Source organism: Zonotrichia albicollis, chromosome 5 (genome assembly GCF_047830755.1).
Source record: "Zonotrichia albicollis isolate bZonAlb1 chromosome 5, bZonAlb1.hap1, whole genome shotgun sequence".
Classification (NCBI taxonomy): domain Eukaryota; kingdom Metazoa; phylum Chordata; class Aves; order Passeriformes; family Passerellidae; genus Zonotrichia; species Zonotrichia albicollis.
This window is the reverse complement of record NC_133823.1, coordinates 63,162,728-63,181,431: the sequence shown is the minus strand read 5'-3', so window position 1 is coordinate 63,181,431 and position 18,704 is coordinate 63,162,728. Positions and strand designations below refer to the sequence as shown.

At 41.1% G+C, this 18,704-nt stretch overlaps 1 protein-coding gene across 2 annotated transcripts in view; it reads right to left on the bottom strand.

Moving 5' to 3' along the window:
- Positions 1 to 13,231, bottom strand: part of TBC1D9 (TBC1 domain family member 9) — a 46,091-nt gene extending 32,860 nt beyond the window's left edge. Inside the window, exon 1 of one of the 2 annotated variants that reach the window (XM_074541867.1) lies at positions 12,803 to 13,231. In XM_074541867.1, the coding sequence (XP_074397968.1) occupies positions 12,803 to 12,929 (127 nt within the window). In that variant the 5' untranslated portion in view covers positions 12,930 to 13,231. Of the gene's footprint in view, positions 1 to 2,854; positions 2,904 to 12,802 lie in introns of those variants that run through there. The other variant, XM_014270701.3, reaches the window with a different exon arrangement.
- Positions 13,232 to 18,704: the final 5,473 nt, after the last annotated feature.

Genomic DNA, 18,704 nt, shown 5'->3' with positions numbered 1-18,704 from the left:
AAGACTTCCAGCAAAAATAATTGTGCTACTTAACAGCTGATTATTTAGGGTAGGAAGGATTAAAATGCCTTAAGAGTCAAGCTGTTTTTCAGATGAAAGGATACTGAGGAAAGACAAAGCCATACTGTTTTCCAGAAGTAGCTTTGAAAATTCTTTACTACTGAGAGAGCCACCAACAATCGCATACCAACAGCTACCAATAATTCCTAACTCTACTTCCAAAATTTCTAGATCCTATTTTTATAATAAACCACACATAAAACAAAACTCTACCCTCCCAAACTCTCTGCAAGAAGAGAGGGTTTTTTACATAGTTTATTTTAAAACTACCTAAAAGTTTTCCTGTTTTTCATCTCCACAAAGAATTTTCATCTCCCTTGCAGCAATGTCAGATTTAAATTTTCATGTTGAAGCTCTCAGAAAATTGTTTGGGAAAAAAATTTGAAATACATAAACAACAAATGGATGAACTTTCAGAGATTTTTTGTGAAAATATTTATTAGGGCAGAAATTAGAGGTTTTTTTCAAACAGCCAAAATAAACTGCATGCACCAAAAGCATTTAAAACTCTCCTGTTAGAAGTTCTCTTCTCCTTTCAGGTCTCATGTGTTCATCTTTTACTGTCATAGTTTTATTAGTTCTTCACTGCTGAAACTGGTATACGCAAAACTGCTTCCCTTGCTGTTTCTTCAGATTTGTGCTGTGCATCATAAAGATATAAAAGCAGTACCCTTGTTCCATCTCAGTAGATCCCTCAAATGTGATCTGAAACTGATACTAAGAAATGCCCCACCTAGCAGTGATTTTGTATTTCTCCCATTCTATCTCTTTTATTTGCATTTTGTTTTAGACAGATCTTCTCATGTTGGATCAACTGTAATCTCTGTGTGCTCAATGAATTAACATGCACCACTTCTGAATGCAAGGGTTAGGCAAGATATGAGAAACAAGTCTGGGCACATTAGGCCATTGGTAAGGTGTGCTCCAAAGCTCTCTGACAATTACAGGACACAAACACAAAACACGACTGTAAAATACCCCAGTGTGCATTTGTCTCACTAGCTTTAGTTGCCCCTCATCTCTCTCATTTTGATTACTGGCTGTACACTGACAAGCTTCCTCTGAACAACTCTCCACCAGCCCTTCTAGATACACCCTGGCTCCGTTCAAACTCGGGAGAATGAGGTAGGTTAAAATGTGCCTTTAATTATTTTTTTCCTCTCCTGCTGAGCTTCACAAATGCAGTATGGCCCTGGCCTAGAAAGCACATGTCACTTCAACCAAGGTACAGCACAAAGCTGCCAGTACTGCTCAGCTAAAGTGGGGACCAAGCAGACGCTGCACTTCGTTCATTAGCTGGGTTTGCTGCAAATACAGCAGGAATATTTTCTTTTTGCTTTTCAGCTTCACATGACTACTGACAGTAATAAATATGCAACAGGCATGATGTAATATCTAAATAAAGTTGTATGCTGGCCAAATGCAATCTTCTCTGAGATACAGAAACACTGCTCATTCCCTGTATTCTTTAAAAACATGCTTGTTTCTTTCCTCCTGCTGTATTTCCAAATTCATTAGCATATGGGTGATCCTGCCAAACAATTCTGCCCCTAGTTCTTGGAGTGCTGTAAAACCTGGGATAGGCAGGTAAGACTAGAAAATCAGAATAAACCAACTGACTTGTACAGCAACATCAGGTTCAAAGGAATTTCCCATCCTACTTTCTTCTCCCCTGGATGTGGTAGAGAGGAGATGAACCTCCCCCTGTGCCAACAAACACTGTAAGACAGAGCAAGGCATTTAAGAAATATGAAAAGCACTATGAAAAAAAACAAACACCAGCAAAAGAGAGAAGCCAGCAGTGACTGAAAAAACACATGGCAGGTAGGAAAAGAAAAGAAAACAGAGAATACTCTCCAATGGTGCAGTAAGCAGGAGTTGTTCAGGGGCTTTTCAGTAAACAAATTGAAAAAATAACCATGCAGCGAGGTCAAAGGAAGAAATCTGACAGAACTCCAGAACATCACAGGGAAATTCAAATCCGAGCTTAGCAAGATAACTGCAACTGACAGTTTATCAGTAACATTTACTTGTATCATGCAATAGCTGTTCTGACAGATGATATGTGTGTTATTAAAAAAAAGCATGTGTTTTTATCACATGAAAACTCATGCAATCATGCAGCTGGGCCTGCTTGCTCTCCTTCATGAACTGTTCTATTCCTTTTTGTGTTGTTAAGCCAGTGTTGGTTGGTTTGGGTATTTGTTGTTTGTTGAGTTTTTTTGCAATGCAGACATGTGATGCAACCAGAATGAAATCACAGCTGTTCATATTGATAATCTGTTTGAGGATTTTCTACATGAAGTAGAAATGAAAATTAAAAAAAAAAATAAGAGAACTTTAATACTGTTCATTAGCTCATGAATTCTTCATGTAGCAAGTACCTTTTCAGACATGATTAAGTAACTGAGTTTCTATAGAAACAGAACAGGCAACCAAGAATCATATTCCTTATATCAGACTGGCCCTTGGGCAAGAGCCAGTGAATTACCCAGGCATCAAATCACATGACTATACTGACTGCAAATTTTTTCCCATTATTTCATCAGGTTTCTGACTGCATAATGAACTAAGGGGAGAAATTTCCAATGTAAGAATACTAGATCTACAAGCCCTTGTTGAAGCAAGAGGCTTTCATGAGACAAGTTTTATTTAAAGCACACGGTGTAATTTGTAGGATTAGCATCTGGCTAATTGATGGGAGCCCCAATCCTAAAGGCACTCAAGCATGAGTAACCATGAGGGGGCAAACACTCCCCCACACACACATGCCAAATTTCCAGAGCAACCATACCTATACATGGGGCAGGAGGGGAAAAGGGAGGCATAATGCCTTCACTTTGCTTGATACAACTTTATTAAAAAGTCAGGTTCCTCTTTTGCAAGCTTGAATTCAAAGTGAAGGTCCAGAAGATTGACCAGTATTCTCTTTCTTTTCTGTAAAACACAGGCATTAGCAGAGGAAAAATAATGATATGTAGTATTTGGAAGCTGGGAATACAAAGCCACAGTTGGCTAAGGGCCTGGGCAATTGCTCTTGCATCATGTTACTGGAAGGACATACAATGCACCAGAGGGAATTACTGGAAGAGAGGCTCAGTTACCCAATGCACTTTGTGCCGAAGGAAGAAATCACACTGCATTTTACTTACCTGACCACATGCAGTGGTGGCTCACATTTAGTCAGAAGCTGGAGGGGGAGCCTATAACCCTTGCAGAAAGTACAGATTAGTCGTTTATATTCATTAATTAATGTATGATGTGCTCTACTTGCATCCTTACAACCACAACCAATTTTCAACCTGTTGTTTTTGCTGGAAGGGATTATGACCACATGAAGCCTCCTCCATAACACAGATCCCCTTCACAAATCATTCGTATCTCACCAAAGGGCATTTTTCAGAAAGACAGGTCATCTTGGTTTGAAATCTAAGCCAATAGCTTCAGCCAATCGAGATTCTTCCAAGCACCACTGCAGTCCTTGCTCCTCAGAGACCAGTATTCAGATGACTTACAGTCCAGACTGATTACAAACTACCCACAAACAGCAATGAAATCAGGTGATGACCTGCAGAACCAACCTGGTACACTTTAAGCACACACACCTCAGAGTACGTGACTCAAACACCTGCCCTAGGTCGCAATATCTGTGACTAACTGGATATTCACAGCACAGATATTTGCAGCAGGAATATTTCTCTCTTTCTTTTCTTTCTTTTATCTTTCATAATAACTTGCAAGTGTCTTTGTAAAACATCAATTACCTGTGATTTTAAAGGAAAAGCAAGTTTATGCACTGTACACATGAACAAACTCTTTATTAGCAAAGATTTTCTTATGACAAACAGTAACCCTCTTCCACAGAAAGCCACATTGTCATTTAAAACCACAAAGACTGAGTAGTCTTTATCACCCTTCTACAGTCCCCCTCACAGCAGTATTATAATTGAGAGCTTTTGTGTTTTACCTGCTCAAATTAAATTGGATTACATATTTAAAAGTGAGGATCTGGATTATATATTACCTCTAGTGTACCTTATTAAAACACCAAAGCCAATGAATTATAATAAATAACAGCACTTCAAAGCTTAAGAACTACCAGCAGCCATGGCTGTGTTGCACAGCAAGCACCAAAAAGCTAGGGATAGTAACAGACAGTGGTGCTTCCTAGCAATTTCAAACCTCAGAGTAGAGGTGCTTTCAGCACACACCAGGGAGCTGTGACACATCCATTCTCCGGTGACACAGGCAACATGTGTCACCCTTTGCCTCGAGCTGAAGGATGCCCGGGTGCCACTGACTGCTGTGCCCTCCCTTCCCCAGAGCGCAAAACGTGTGTTATTCACACAGCTCTTCACAGGGACAAGAGCCCTGTCCTGTCTCATCCTCCTTCCAGGTGCACATGAATCCACACCTCAAAATACCTTTTGCTTGGAGATCTTTATCTCAAAATGTATAAACAAAGAGCACACATGTTTTTAGCATTAAGAGTAACTAGAAAATAATACCCTGCAAAAGAGCTGAGACATAATACAGGTGACTCTCAGAGCCAGGCTTGTGAGCTATCGCTCAAAGAGTCTCATGGATGTCAGCAGCCTGTTTGTGAAGGAGCCCAACAGCACAACCAGGAAAACTTGGAATGTCACATGTGTCACAAGCAGGACCTTTTCAAAACAGGCACTGTGACATTCCAACGCTGAATCAAACACATACTGCTTAAAAGGCCCTCAGTATTTAAAGCATGCTGATGACTTGTCTTTCCAGCAAAGTAAGATGGACACATAATGAGCTCTGCTCATAAACCTGAAACACCCACGGCACCTCTTTAGATTGTAGATGTCAGCTGATCTTTAAGGAAGCTCCAATCAATAGGGTTAATTTAAATCATATTTACACCCTGAGCATTCAGTTTTATATTGATTTAATGGACAATGAATAAACTCTTCCTAAAATTGGAGTGTTGCTTCCTGAGCTATAAAAACAAGAACTCCTAACAACACATAACTGAAGCATACAGCACTAGGTATTGTTTTTCATACTAAGGATAATGAATCCTCACTCTTCCACTCTTTCTCAAGGCAGTTTACATTATTAGCTCTCTCATTTTTTATTACAGGATGAGATCATCCCATTACTTGTCTGTCAAAACTCGACCTAGAGCAACAGCCTGAACTCCATGGGCAATACTATTGACAAAACCTTTTCAAAGGGAGGGTCAATGCTACTTGATTTAATTTCACAGCAATGCCTATATAAATTGAAAATATTATAGACCACACAAAAATAACTGAGTCTTAAACCTCCAGTACTGGCAATAATACCCACAACATTTCCCTTAAAACTTCATGAAGGGCTACACTTTTTTAATAGATGTTCATTCATATAAATCAAGGTCAAAATGACCTCTAAGGACTTATTTTCTGTCTTCCCATGTGCTTTATATGGGCATCTAATGTAGCATCAAGAAAACAAAATTCTTCCTCTGGACTTACAACAATTAATATTCTTTAATGAAATAATAAATTAATAATTATATATATTTCTTAAATAATTAAGAAGGAATTAATAGGATTGGTTAAGTTTTCCCCAATGCCTGCCTTTGCTGCTCTCTTTTCCGACCAACATAATTCTGTAGATTTGTCCAGCCACCCTTTTATTTGCACAGGAGTTTTCAAACATGTTCAGTGAGACTGCTTCTGAGGAAGAATTGTCACTCTACTGACATTTAGTAAGAAAAGAAGCAAAACCAGTAGTTACCTTCTCTGTCTTCAAGCTGATGAACACAAATGAGAGAAGACTGAAAAACTAACCATCAATACTTAAAGAAAAAGCTTGGGAAGGGCTGGTGTGATACCTGGCCTGATTACCAAGAGATAAAGCAGCAAGAAACAATAAAGCTTTCATCCACCCTTCAAGTTTTACAATTGTGATTGAATCAGCTTATCTCCAAATGTGTTAATTTAAAAGCTATCAGCTGTACTTGTTAAGGTGTCCAAACAACTCATGACCAACCCTGTAAAAAATCTGTAGCTAAACTTGAACCTAAATCTGGTTGGGTTTAGACTTTCAGCTTTTTCAACTTTTTGTAACTTCTGCTAAGCTGGAGCTCACAGAAAGAGATGAGCACTGACAGGACATGCCACAGTTACAAGTATGCGAAGGCTTACAGCACTGAGAAAACTGGTATTTTGACAAAACCTCAAACAACTTATCTCACACTACTGAAAAAAAATTTATACTACATATCAATCACACCAGACTTTATGAAATTATGGGAAAATGGTGAGAAAAATATAGATGAAGTTATCAAATGCCTTCTAGGTGTGATATAAACAATTACTCGTAAATTTGTAAAAAACACTTAGGAAAAGCATAATCAAGTATCAAAACAGCAGAGAAGTCACTGAACTTCACTCACAACTAATTATTTTAAAGTATCCCATTCTGTCAGAGGAGCATAAGCAAATTTAATAAATTTAATCCAACAGGAAAATTTAAATCTGAATCTGCACCAACATAAGATTCAGATAAACTGTGTAAGATGAAAGAATAAATCAAGTAAGAATGAGCAAATTAAGAAAAAAAAACAACAACAAAACAGAAAAAACCTCCAAACATCACTCCTAACCTAAGAAAAATTACTGTAAACTGAATCTAGTTTGAGGACTGAAGGGGGCACAGTAAACTCAGCTTGAACTCAAAGGAGCAGACCTGAAGCATGTTGAAATACAAGCTAAATTTGAAAAAAAGCAATAGCTTCAGAAATAGAGAATTTTAAATTTTCACAGTTCTGACTGGACACCTGCAGATAAATCAGATTTCAATAGCTATCACAGGAGGCACTTTACCAGGAAAATGAGCAATGCTGAATGGAAGATCCCAATAACTCTGGCTGATAAAATACTGGAAAAAACAGAGGGGAAGAACAAGACAGAGTATGAGGAAAGAACAATAAAATCCAAAACATTAAAAATGTACTGGTGAAATCAAGATTACTGCTGTGGTAGAAATTCAAACACCCCTACCTGGAAACTTCAGGGGAAAAAAAGAATCACAAATCCAGCATAGAAACACAACCTTTCTTTTGGAAAGAAAACAAATGGGAAGATTTGGAAGAAGTCCTCTAGAACTTAAGATCACCTAAGCACCAGATTTAAAGTCAAAATGCAAATGTAATTTCTGAATATCAACATTGACCAGGATGCAGTGATGGAAATATGGAAACTGATGTGAAGAAGTGCTACATCTACCCCTTTCAGTGAAGGACCAAAGAACAATAACAAAAACCCTGTAAGCAATACAAACTCTGGTATAACGCAGAAAATCATTAAGTGGCCTGACTGACTGCTTACTGTCTTGTGATGCTGTGCAACACTTCCAACACAGTTTCCTACAGAGATCTCAGGAAAAGGAGCAGGCCACCCTGGAATTCCACGTGTCAAACAGTAACAAGATTTCAAGGGCAAAGATGGCAAAAGGCAGCTCAGCTCAGCAGCCTGGAGAGGACACACTGCTCACAGTGTCGGAGGTAAATTACTGTGCAAGGAAAGTCTTTGACCAAGAAATATTAGAGGGAGAAGCAAAGCTACATCTCAGGCACTGGAGATGTTGTCTCTAGAGCCAACAGAAGAGCTGCAGATGCAGAGAAGTATTAGGCAGGAAGTGAGGAACCAGGAAAAGCATCGGGGAATTCAACAGAATGACTGTGAGTCAGTGTGGGGAATCAAACACCAACTCAGCCCTAGACATCTGCAGGTTCCTTGAAGTGGAAATGGACTGGTGTGGGGAAGCAAACACACCCACAGCAGAGCCTAAGGAGCAGCTCAGAGAATCAGAGCAGATTTGACGTACTGAGAAAGGAAAGCAGAGCAGGAGAGACCAGCTTCCACTCTGTGTGCCAAAACAATCACAGAAAGCTGCTGGATAGGCAGACCACCCTACCCATTATGCTAACTGCACCCATTCTGATAAACACTGTATTTCAAGTACCAGAGAGCACATGCTTTGTACTCATGCAAATCTGACAGGCAAAACCCCAACTGCTTGAGTCAACAAAGGCAGAAAGTGACAACTTTGTTAAAACATGGATCATACTTTGTTCAGGCAGATGATCAACTGGCCAAACGCTTTTCTGAGTCTTAAGCATAAACAAGTTTTCAAGTAATCTCTTCCTCAACTCTCTGAACTGAGAGGCTGTGAGCAAGACAGAATCTCAGCTCCAAATGTGAAATACTAATTGTGCTGTCCAGCCAGGCTGCAGAAAAGCTTTTCAATTTAGAACACTGTCACAGCATTAAAAATTATATTAGATCTGACATTGATATGCCATATCAGCCAGCCGAGCTCAGAACCTCTCCTTTTTGCCTTTCCAGTGTGGAAATTAAATGACAACTCCTTTTGCAAAAATATCTGGGGAGAAGTAGAATTTCATCAGATCCTTTTATCACCAGAAGTCAGCACATTTCCATCTGCTCTCTTCTGCTGAAACATTTGAATCATTCTTGGCAACATGGCATGGACTTACAGCTCCTCCTGCATCTCTCACACAGGCACTGTCCCAGCTGTAAGTACCCTGCTTGCAAAAGAATTCACTTCTAAAACAGGTCTTGCTAAGAACAACTTACTTCCCTTGGGATTCAGAGTCTCACAATAACATTTAAACAAAGTCACTTGGAATTGAATCTGTGCTTCACACACACAGATGTACACAGGCAAAAGGAGCACAGCAGCCACCAGCTGACTGTACCACACCTCAGTGTCTCCTCCTGTAAGCTCCAAGTGAATTCATTGCTCTGCCACCCATTACCAGGGGCAATAATTCCTTACTGTAATGTCTTGAAGTAGAGGAGTTTGGCAAACATTATCACAGTATAGCAGAAAGAAGTTAAGAGGCATTTTTAAACCTATTAGTTGCATCTGAATGCAAGATATACTTAATACATGACCTTTTAGTTGTTTAAAAGGTTTATGGCATGTTCAAGATCTTTACATCCATAAAGTAATACTGTCCCAGAGGGCACAGTGCCCAAATGATGGCAGAGATCTGGGTTTGTGTTCTGTCCAAATGCCTCTGCTACAGATGGCACACAACAACAGATGATGCAGGCTGCTGTGGAAATAAATACATCACATTCCTCTGAAGAAGGAATTATGTCATACAGGCCAAAGGACCCGGCTGCCCAGAGAAGCAAGAAGAATATGAGGAAAGAAAATACTTTTTTCCCTGTTGGTGAACTAAAGGAAGATGAAACTCCTGACCATGGCATTATGTGCAAGGCATGAAACAATTTAATTACAGAGAAAGCTCATCAACCATCAAATACCTTTAAAGCAGAAAAGTACATTTTTTGGTCTTGTCCTGAAAGATTAATGCAGTGATGCAAGATAATGTGAGTTTGCAGAACAGCTATGAAAATCCAATTTAAAATCCAATTTAAAATCTTTTCTATTTTCTCCTTGTTCAAAAGGAAAATAAAATCCAAACAGCCCTTCAATTAAGGCACAATTGCAAAGAAAAGCCCCACTGATGTGACCAGTAATGACAGTGACACAATAACTTAAATGGGTCCAGACCCTGATTCAGTATAAAAATGGATCCACACTGCTTATGAGGAAAGCTCTATCTCTGAAGTAAACCACTGATCTAATGCACCTTGTTAGCAGAGATTACTGCTATGGACTCACTAATCAGCGCTGCCCTGACACATTAAGAGATCACCATCATTCTCCTAGCTTGTTACAATACAATATAGTGGAGAAAAGGTCTCCAATGTCCAAACAGGTATTTAAATAAGAGCTTCTCTGTTCAATTGCTGCATAAACCAAGGCCAAGAGGAGAACACCAGATTTTCCACCCCTTCCCCCAAAGTGACCAATAGTCCTTTTCCTGCAAAGCACTGAGGCACTCAGACTGGATCCAGGAGAACAGAGAATTCCAACACTGTTCTTCTGCTCCAGCACAAAGCCAACAGGAAGCACTTGCACCCACCCCCAAGGCTACATAAAATACTTGGCCTTAGACTGACATGCCAAAAGAAGTTTGCCACATTCACAGATGGAGAGAAGGGCAGTACACTTAGCCCTGATCAGTTTGGCGATGACAGCTTCATGGCAAACCCAGATCTGAGGGCAATGCCAAAGAATCAATGCTTCTCATTGTCTAGCCACTGCTTAAGTTACATGGTGAAGCCATCTAATGCCATCTTACCCACAGCCCTATCAATCTGAAAGTCAATTCTCACTCTACAATTCAAGACAAATGACTTCAAGAGTCAATAATGAGGGAGTGTAAGTCAGCAAAAGTTAGATCACAAAAAAAGGACAGCTGTATTTACATCCTCTCTTGCAAATATGAATTGAGATCATCCCTAGCACAGTTAAAAATCTTGTATACAATATTTCTAGTCAACTTCAAGGACATGTAAGTTTGTTTCCCACAGAGCAACTAAGCCAAATTTTATACCATATTCATGGGTGGCTAACTTATTAGATTATATCTGACCAAATTTCACTATTATGTCACTAATAAAGGAGAAAAAAAATGCAACCTACCACACCCAAAGTTCTTTTTTTCCCTGTTTATTTTTGACCAGGTAAACTCCACCCTTGTCACAAGGTCAGTGTCATCTAGGGAGCTTCCAAAGGGTCATCCTAAATGCTGTAATTACTACAAATTATGTATCCTGTTTACTGTGTTCATTCTTTATCTCAGGATCAGCTAGATCCCTCAATACCTTGCTTTTAATCAGTCTTTCCTACCAAGAACAACCCACTGGCTTTCTCCACCTTCCTTGTCCCTTTACTGGCAGAACAGCTGTTAACAGAACCAGCAGAAAATTCCAGCATTTCCATGGAAAAAAATAAAATAAACCTAAGTTGCACTTATTACTGTGCCTGTCACATTGGCAGTGGCTTGGAGACTACATCCATCCCTCCCTTGCTCTCCCACCTTCTGTGTGTCACAAACCCTTGTCATTTCAGCACAAGGTCTGGTAAGTTCCCATAGGTTCCTTTAAACCCTGCTGAGTCTAACAAATGAGTTAGTTACAGGGGTTTGATTCGTTATGGTTTTGGCAACACACTGGAAAAAGCTATAACTTCTTACCAGCCCTTTTCTGGTAGAAACAAACAAAACCCCGGGAAATTGACTCGTTGCTACCACCTCAATGCCACAGCAGCTGCAATTCCAGGCACTAGTAAGAGCTAAGAGTAAGAGCATTGACAGCCCATTTCAAAATCTATGGAGAATTTTGCCTTCTAAATAATACTCATATCCAGACTATACAGACTTCATTCACATACTAAAATAATGGATACAGCAATCAAATATTTAAACTCCAAAAGGCAGAAACAAATAACTATTTCTCTATTCTGAGCTTCTAACAAACGCTGCAGGCTTATTCTGGCCTCCACAGAGAAATAAAAAAAAGAGTGCACATTTATGAATCCTACTTCCACACAAGGACAAAATCTTCCAGAAGTCTTTTCTCCATCCGTAAAGTGGTATCACCAATCAGACTATTACACATCCAGCTGCAAGAAGACTTGGATATGCATGCACTGTGCAAGCAGGTTGAAGAACAGAACCCCAAACTCTCAACCTGTCTCCACAATAACTGAGAAATGACTGGAAAACTGATGGCTCTCTAAAACCATCTCTAACTCAAAGATAACAAAGTCAGAAAGGTAGAAGAATGTCTTTTCAGACCTTATGAGGCCAGGGGGCAATCCAGGAAAGGAGAGCCTGAAAACAAATTTTCAGTAAGCAAAGCAAGGATGAACTTTTGAGGCAAAACACGTTTTTTTTGGGTTTGTCAATCCTGTCCACACTTCAAAGGATTGTTAAAAAATGTAGAAATGTACGGCCAATGTGGAGTGGCTGCTGGTCATTTCCCACACAGGAACAAGGCAGTATAACAACACACGACACTGCCTGGAGGCCTCAGCAGTCTGAAATGAAAACACACTTCACAGCAGTGCCTTAGCTTACATTATGAACTGTTTACAAGTCCATAGAGCATTGAAGGTCGGAAGAAACACTTAATCTCACAGTAAACACGTACAGGACCTTGAACCAAACACAGATGCAGTCCGTATGTTTATTTTGCTTAGCCTGAAGTACTAATCATCATGGAAGTGCGCACAGAAGGAAGCACAGTGTGCAGGTTTCAGGAGAAGCAGCTTCATTATTCTGTACCAATTCAAGAAGTACCAGAGGAAACACCATTGGGCTTTGCATCTCCAATCTCATATAAACACATATGCGTTGCCTAAGAAAGGGTGGAAGACCTCGATGAACATACATGCACATTATTAAGACCTAGATGAGTATGACCCAAACGTCTCCAGCTGCCAGCAATCGGAAACAAAGCATTTGGGCAACATACTTCACAAGGACATCTCCAAAATACGGACAAGCCGAAGCAAATCTGTTTCCTTCGTAAATTTCGGAATTACAACACCGCCTCTTTTTACGGAACGCGTGCTAAAGGTTCGGCAAGGAAATTCTCCCAGAGCGTGCGGCAGTCCCGCCCTGATGCACGGAGCCGTGGGTCACCGGTGCGCTCCCACACCGAATGCGCGTGGGAACCGCGGCGCACTCCCGGGCTGGGGCGGGCGGTGGGATCGGGAAGGGCCGCGCCCCGGCCCCCGAGGGACCCCGGCCCCTGAAGGACGCCGGCGCCGAGGAACCCCGCACCCGGGAGCCGCCGAGGGCCCCGCCCGGCCCCGCCGCCGCCCTTACCCGCCAGTCCCCCGCCGCCGCCATCGCCGCCGTGGCCCTTCCTCCTCTGCAGGATGAAGTAGGGGTTGGCCCGCTCCGTCACCCACAGCGCGTTGGCCAGCAGCACCTCCTCGGGGTTCACCCACATGCTCCCGGCGCGGACAAAAGCAGGCCCGGCGGGCTGGGGGCTGGCTCACGCACGCACCGCCCGCACCGGGTGCCACCATGCCCGGCCGCCGCGGCACCGGCGGGCACCGGGCGGAGGCAGCAGCCGCATGGCCCCCGCCGCCTACCCGCGCTCCACCGGCCGCGGAGGGGCGGCTGCAGCGGCCGGGGGCGGCGGCAGCTCCCGCCGCAGCGGTGACATCAACGCCGGCCCGGCCCCTCCGCGCTGCCTCTCGCACAACACCCGCGGGACCGGCGCGCACCCGCGCCGTGCGCGCCGCCGATCGCTCCTCCCGCGCCGCACCTGGGCACGGGCGCGGCGGCGGCGGGGCCGCGCCCGGCATCGCTCCGCGGGGACGCTGAGGGCCCGAGCCGCGCACCGAAAGCCGCCCTGCCCGGAGAGCACACGGTGAGCCCGGGCCGGCAAAGCGCTCCCCCCGGAGAGCCAAACGCGTCCTGGGCAATCCAAAGCACGGCAGGTGAGGGAGGGGATGCTGCCCCTCTGCTCCGGCGAGACCCCGCCTGCTAAAGTCGGGGGTAATTTCTGAGAACCTCAAGAGCCCTAGAACAAAGCCTACTCAAAGGGAACACTAGTGTATATAGATAACACATTTTCTACCCTTGTAGCTCCGAATGCCATTTGGTTTCCAAGTTGTCGGGAAAGGACTGTGCACACTGACCTCCCTCCCTTGAGGTATAAAATTGTTACTTTCCAATCAGATATGTGTCTTTGTTTTATTAAAGATGTTGATAAGGCTAAATTAAGCCCCAAACACGACATGAAGCCACGTTCTGGGCACAAACTGCTCATGCAGGCTGTACTTTATAGTGGAGTCCAGGCTTTCATGCGCTGGCCAAAACCCACCATTCTCTGTGGGTTGGTTTCACACCCAGATGTTATGACCAAGTTAATTTTATATACAATCTGTTGTTACAAATAAAATTTCTTTGGCAAAATTCAGACATATGATATCGACCCTACTATTTCTATTGACCAAAGCTTTCACCCTGCCACAACAGAAGGAAGCTTTGTTTGACAGGACCTGCTTCCACAAACCTGTGCAAGAACAATTGTATTCTCACCCTGGAAGTATTTGTTAGCGCCGTGGCAGATTAATTATTCTGTTATTGTAACAAAGTTCAGTGATACACTAACCAGTCCATAGTTAAGTCTGACTAGCTAATTAATAGAGCTGCTTGCTTTAACATGTGCAAACTGCATCACTATACAGATAAAGGTATGAATTCCAACATCTGCGATATTCCAGAGGAATGACAACAGGAAAGGTTTAAGAATGAAAACAGGAAAAGTTTAAGAATGAAAACTCCAAAGAAGTTAATAAATTTCCTATGATAACAAAGGTGACAATGATAAAGCTGAGAAGAAAAACATCTCTTTGAACATGCCTTAGGAGACTACATGCAGCTGAGCCAGTTACTAATGTAAATGGAAAGGCAACAAACATTTGATGGCAGCTGATATTTTAATGTAGCAGTGCCCTAAAAATGGCACAACTACCATGCTTCAGTGTGATGCTAGGGGAAAAAAAAAGAAAAAAGGAGGTATACATCTTGGTAACATCAGAATTGGCCCTTTTTCTGAAATTCAGTGATCCAAATCCATCCTGCACCTTCCTTTGGCACCTCTGGAGCCACCAGCAAGCAGGCAGATGAGAAGTCACCAAACCAGTTCACCAACAGCTTCCTCAGCACTGCTTCTTTAGCATGACAGGAGTGAGAATGTTTGAAAACAAATACTGGCAAGGAATGAAGGTGCTTTCAAAGATTTTGATGGTTTCATTGCATGCTCATGTAATTAACTGTTTTAACCAGTTGGGGATGACAAATTTCTTGAGGAACAATGTAAGTTATGTTGGACATAACAACAGAGAAATGCTGGACTTAATTTGGCTTTAAGAGTATTAATACTCAGTAATTACTTACCCCAGAATCCCTTCATTAATTGCTTATGCTAAGTATCTGAATTTAAATACTTTGATATGTGTCATAAGACTTAATTAACATTGCCCACTCATAATGTAGTTGGGTTTGTTTATCCTTAAATTCAGAATAAATTTTGTTTACCCTCTCATGATGTCCCTTGCTTTTCTGGTTTTGTCATCTGCGTTATCCTAAAACAGAGTGCACATCTGATGTGAAATAATTTAGAGAAGCAACACTCCATGAAAAATGAGGAATAAGCCTACCTGCTAAAACAAGTAAAAGCCAAGGTAATGGTCTGTCCACTTAAACCTCTGTATATTAAAGGATTTACAGAGCTAAGTCAATTTGCAGTTATTTATTGGGACAAATGGGGCATAGTTGAATAATCATCAACTTAAATATTTCACAAGTTATTCTGCTGTTTGGTTTTATTTTCGTTTTCCCTAGTTTAAGTGTCTGAGATGTTCTGTACTTGCTCACAAAGTATTAGAAACACATAATGCAACTTCAGTGCAATCAGTGAAGCTGGATTCTTATTCAATGTTTCTTTCTGCCACTAAATACTTCAAAAATTATTATGTGGCAGCTGGTGTCTGAATTGACACTTAAAAACTTCTGCTACATGTTCATGAAGGAGCTAGATGGTTACTGAAATGCTGATAAAATATGCTTGGTTTGACATGTAAATGATGGGTAATAAACTGTTTACCACTTGCCTGCTTATTGAAAATAATATGACAGCACCAAGATTAGTTGAAATACGGAAATATGAAGAGCTGAATTCTTTTGAAAGTACTGTACTCATTTGCAATGGAATACTTTTAAAAATCTCCCATACACAATGTCATTGTACTTGGTCTAACTTAGGAGAGGATTGCCATTGCAGTAGTTCCACACAGCCTTGCAAAAACCCAAGCAGATAAATTGCTTTCTGCTAATTTTCTGAACAAGCCAAGTAGAAGAACACTGACCTGGCTGAGTACCAGCACATAGCATTGTGCAAGTTTCAGGAAAATACAGAAGTTGGCTGCTTGGACATAAAAATACAAAATTAGTGGCAAACTTCAGACTACAACAACAGTTTCCTCTCCTCTTGGAGGAAATTGCTGCTGTGGGCTCTGGGCAATCACTTCATATTTGCTTGTGATTGTGTTGTGGCTCCTATGGAAGGAGTTGCTCTGTGCTGCCTGTCCTGAGGGAACTGTATGGGAAGAATTTGGAGAGGGAATGAGGGACCAGTAGGTATTGGTAAGAATAAGGAATATTCCCCTAAGGAATATTTACAAATGATTCATCAGTCATTTGTAACCATTTCCCTTCCGTCCCATTACCTAGGAAAATCTATCTAAAATAAATCACATTTTGCAGCCGACTACGTGTAGAGGCAGTAGTTTTCTACAGAAAATTATATTTTGGATCTTTTCAGGTGGATATTCCAAGTGGTGTAGAGCTCATAAACCTAGGGGAATTTTTATGGAATTTTCCTCTTTGCTTGAAAACAGCCACTGAAGGCAGTCGTGGAAAATATCAGAAATCTGTTGAGAAAGTCACACAGTCAACAAGTCATGCACATGCACAGCTACAGCAATGGGATCACAACTTCAGTACCAATTGATATACAACATGGGCTACCTCAGGAGTTTCCAATGCAATTAATATTGTACTTTGCTCCTCATTTGATTTGCAGCTCAAATGGACTGTTACATCCAAGATGGTCCTGATACCATAATTTCTAGGGATTTGTGTAATTTTGTTAAATGTCTTATAGGAATTCTGATATCTTTTTACACCTCAATGCTCACTTACCTTGCTGTAGCAGTCTGGATGCTCAGACAGCTTCTCCACCAATCCCCTTACCATCACACAGCCAGCCTCTCTGACAGAAAGCTTTTTGGAAGCTGCACAGCTCCAGGCTAATTCAGTTCAGTAGCTGCCTGCTTCCCAGACATCCAAAAAGGTCCTGGTGTCTTCCCACAGTTCAGCTCTAAGGCAAAACTAGGCTTTCCCTTATTTATGGCACTGGACCAAAACATATTAGTATAAAGCTCCAGGGTACCTACTCATACACATATGTGGAAATAGCAAAAGCACTCCAAAAAAATGTTCCTGATAGAGGCTCATATCCTGTCTCGATACAAATATGCAAAGTATTTGGAAAGCCATCACTTGTTAGCATCAGAAGTCAGAGGAAACCCGTGCCTTGGAGCCATTCTGTAACCTCTGCCAGGACTAAAAGAGGAAGATGAATCATTTCTTCAACCCATTCTTGGCTGCTGTGAAATGAAAGTGAAAGGCATGAGAGAAATGAAAGAAGAACACAGAAAGAAATTGTTAAGGTTGAAGGGAAAGAAGATAAAAGTATATGTAAATATAGAAACAGAAAAAAAGACAACTGATAAAAATATATGGAAGAAGGAATGGAGAAGAACAAAAGCAGCAGTTTGGACAAATGGATGTGAACGTCAGTCCCTGTCGCAGACATCTTTTATGAAAAATCCTTTCCTTAGATTTTTCCTCCTGAGGAGCTGAGAGGCCTCAGGAACAAAATATAAGCAATGGTTACCTGCTGCTGTGGAATGCAACAGGTGCATCTGGGATTGGCCCATGTTGGATGTTTGTAATTAATTATCAGGGAATAAACTAATCATCATAAAATCACCCCAAGACAGAAAGGGAAATAGCTGAGGGTTTAAGTATGACTGAACATGGTGATGAGAAACTGGAACAACAAAGAATGAAAGGAACCATTCCAGAAAGAGTTTCATATCAGAAGGGTCAAAACTATCTTTGGGAAGAGAAAACAGTTAACAAACCGTATATAACAGAAAAGATGACAGCAATGATAAATCAGAAAGGGAATAAAATATGCCTGTAACTATGATTGAAAGTGGAAGAATTTACTTAATAGATTCAAGGAGAAAAGTCATTATCTCACAGCTAGTAAGTATATCAGTGTTGCACACCATGACTGCCTTACTGAAATTAATTATTCCTGAAATATCTATTTTGTCCTAAAAGGAAAAGAATAGGATGTATTGAGTGAATCTTTCAAAATAATTTGTCAGGAAATACACATTTCAAGCAGTATTGTATGCTACACTAAAATACAAAAAAGCTGCTTTGTAGGTTGTTTGATTTTCTGTGCAGCATCCAGAAGCTGAGTTGTTAGTGGTGTATAACCACAACAGGAAACCACTTTCAGCACTTTCACTAGTTTTTCTGGGTATGACTAACTATGAAATTGTTTCACAACAATTCTGGTAGGGCACCAGGGGCATTACTTAATCTTTAGCTGTGCTAGGTAGTTAGGCATACTTTTGAATCAAAACACAATACTATTCCATAAATTATCAGCTATGAATTATGCAGAGCAGTCTGTAAACATAGCAATATATATAAAAAAACCCAAACTCCTTTCTAAGTAACTTGTAGGGTATCTTAAACTGATTCCAGGGTTGAAACAAGTTTAGGTACAAAACACATTTTCTATTAACAACTGCCAGTCTTTTAACAAGTGAGTGTTTTTACCAGTTGGAAGCTCTGAAATTCTCAGTACTGCTCTAGAGGTTCTCCAGGGATGAACTTAATTAGTTTCTCTGTAGAATTAATTTATGATGTATTATTATATTGTATGTACATGCATTATCAACAATTTTTTAATCTCATACTAATGACTTTGGTTTGTCCCTTCTAGTAGGTTTCAAAGCCAAAGAAAAAACCTGATGACCTGTGGGTTTTTTCCTCCCCATTCAGAAGCATTCATGGGCAGCAGCTATCTCAGAAGTCCACAGCACACAGCTCTTCACAACTCAGC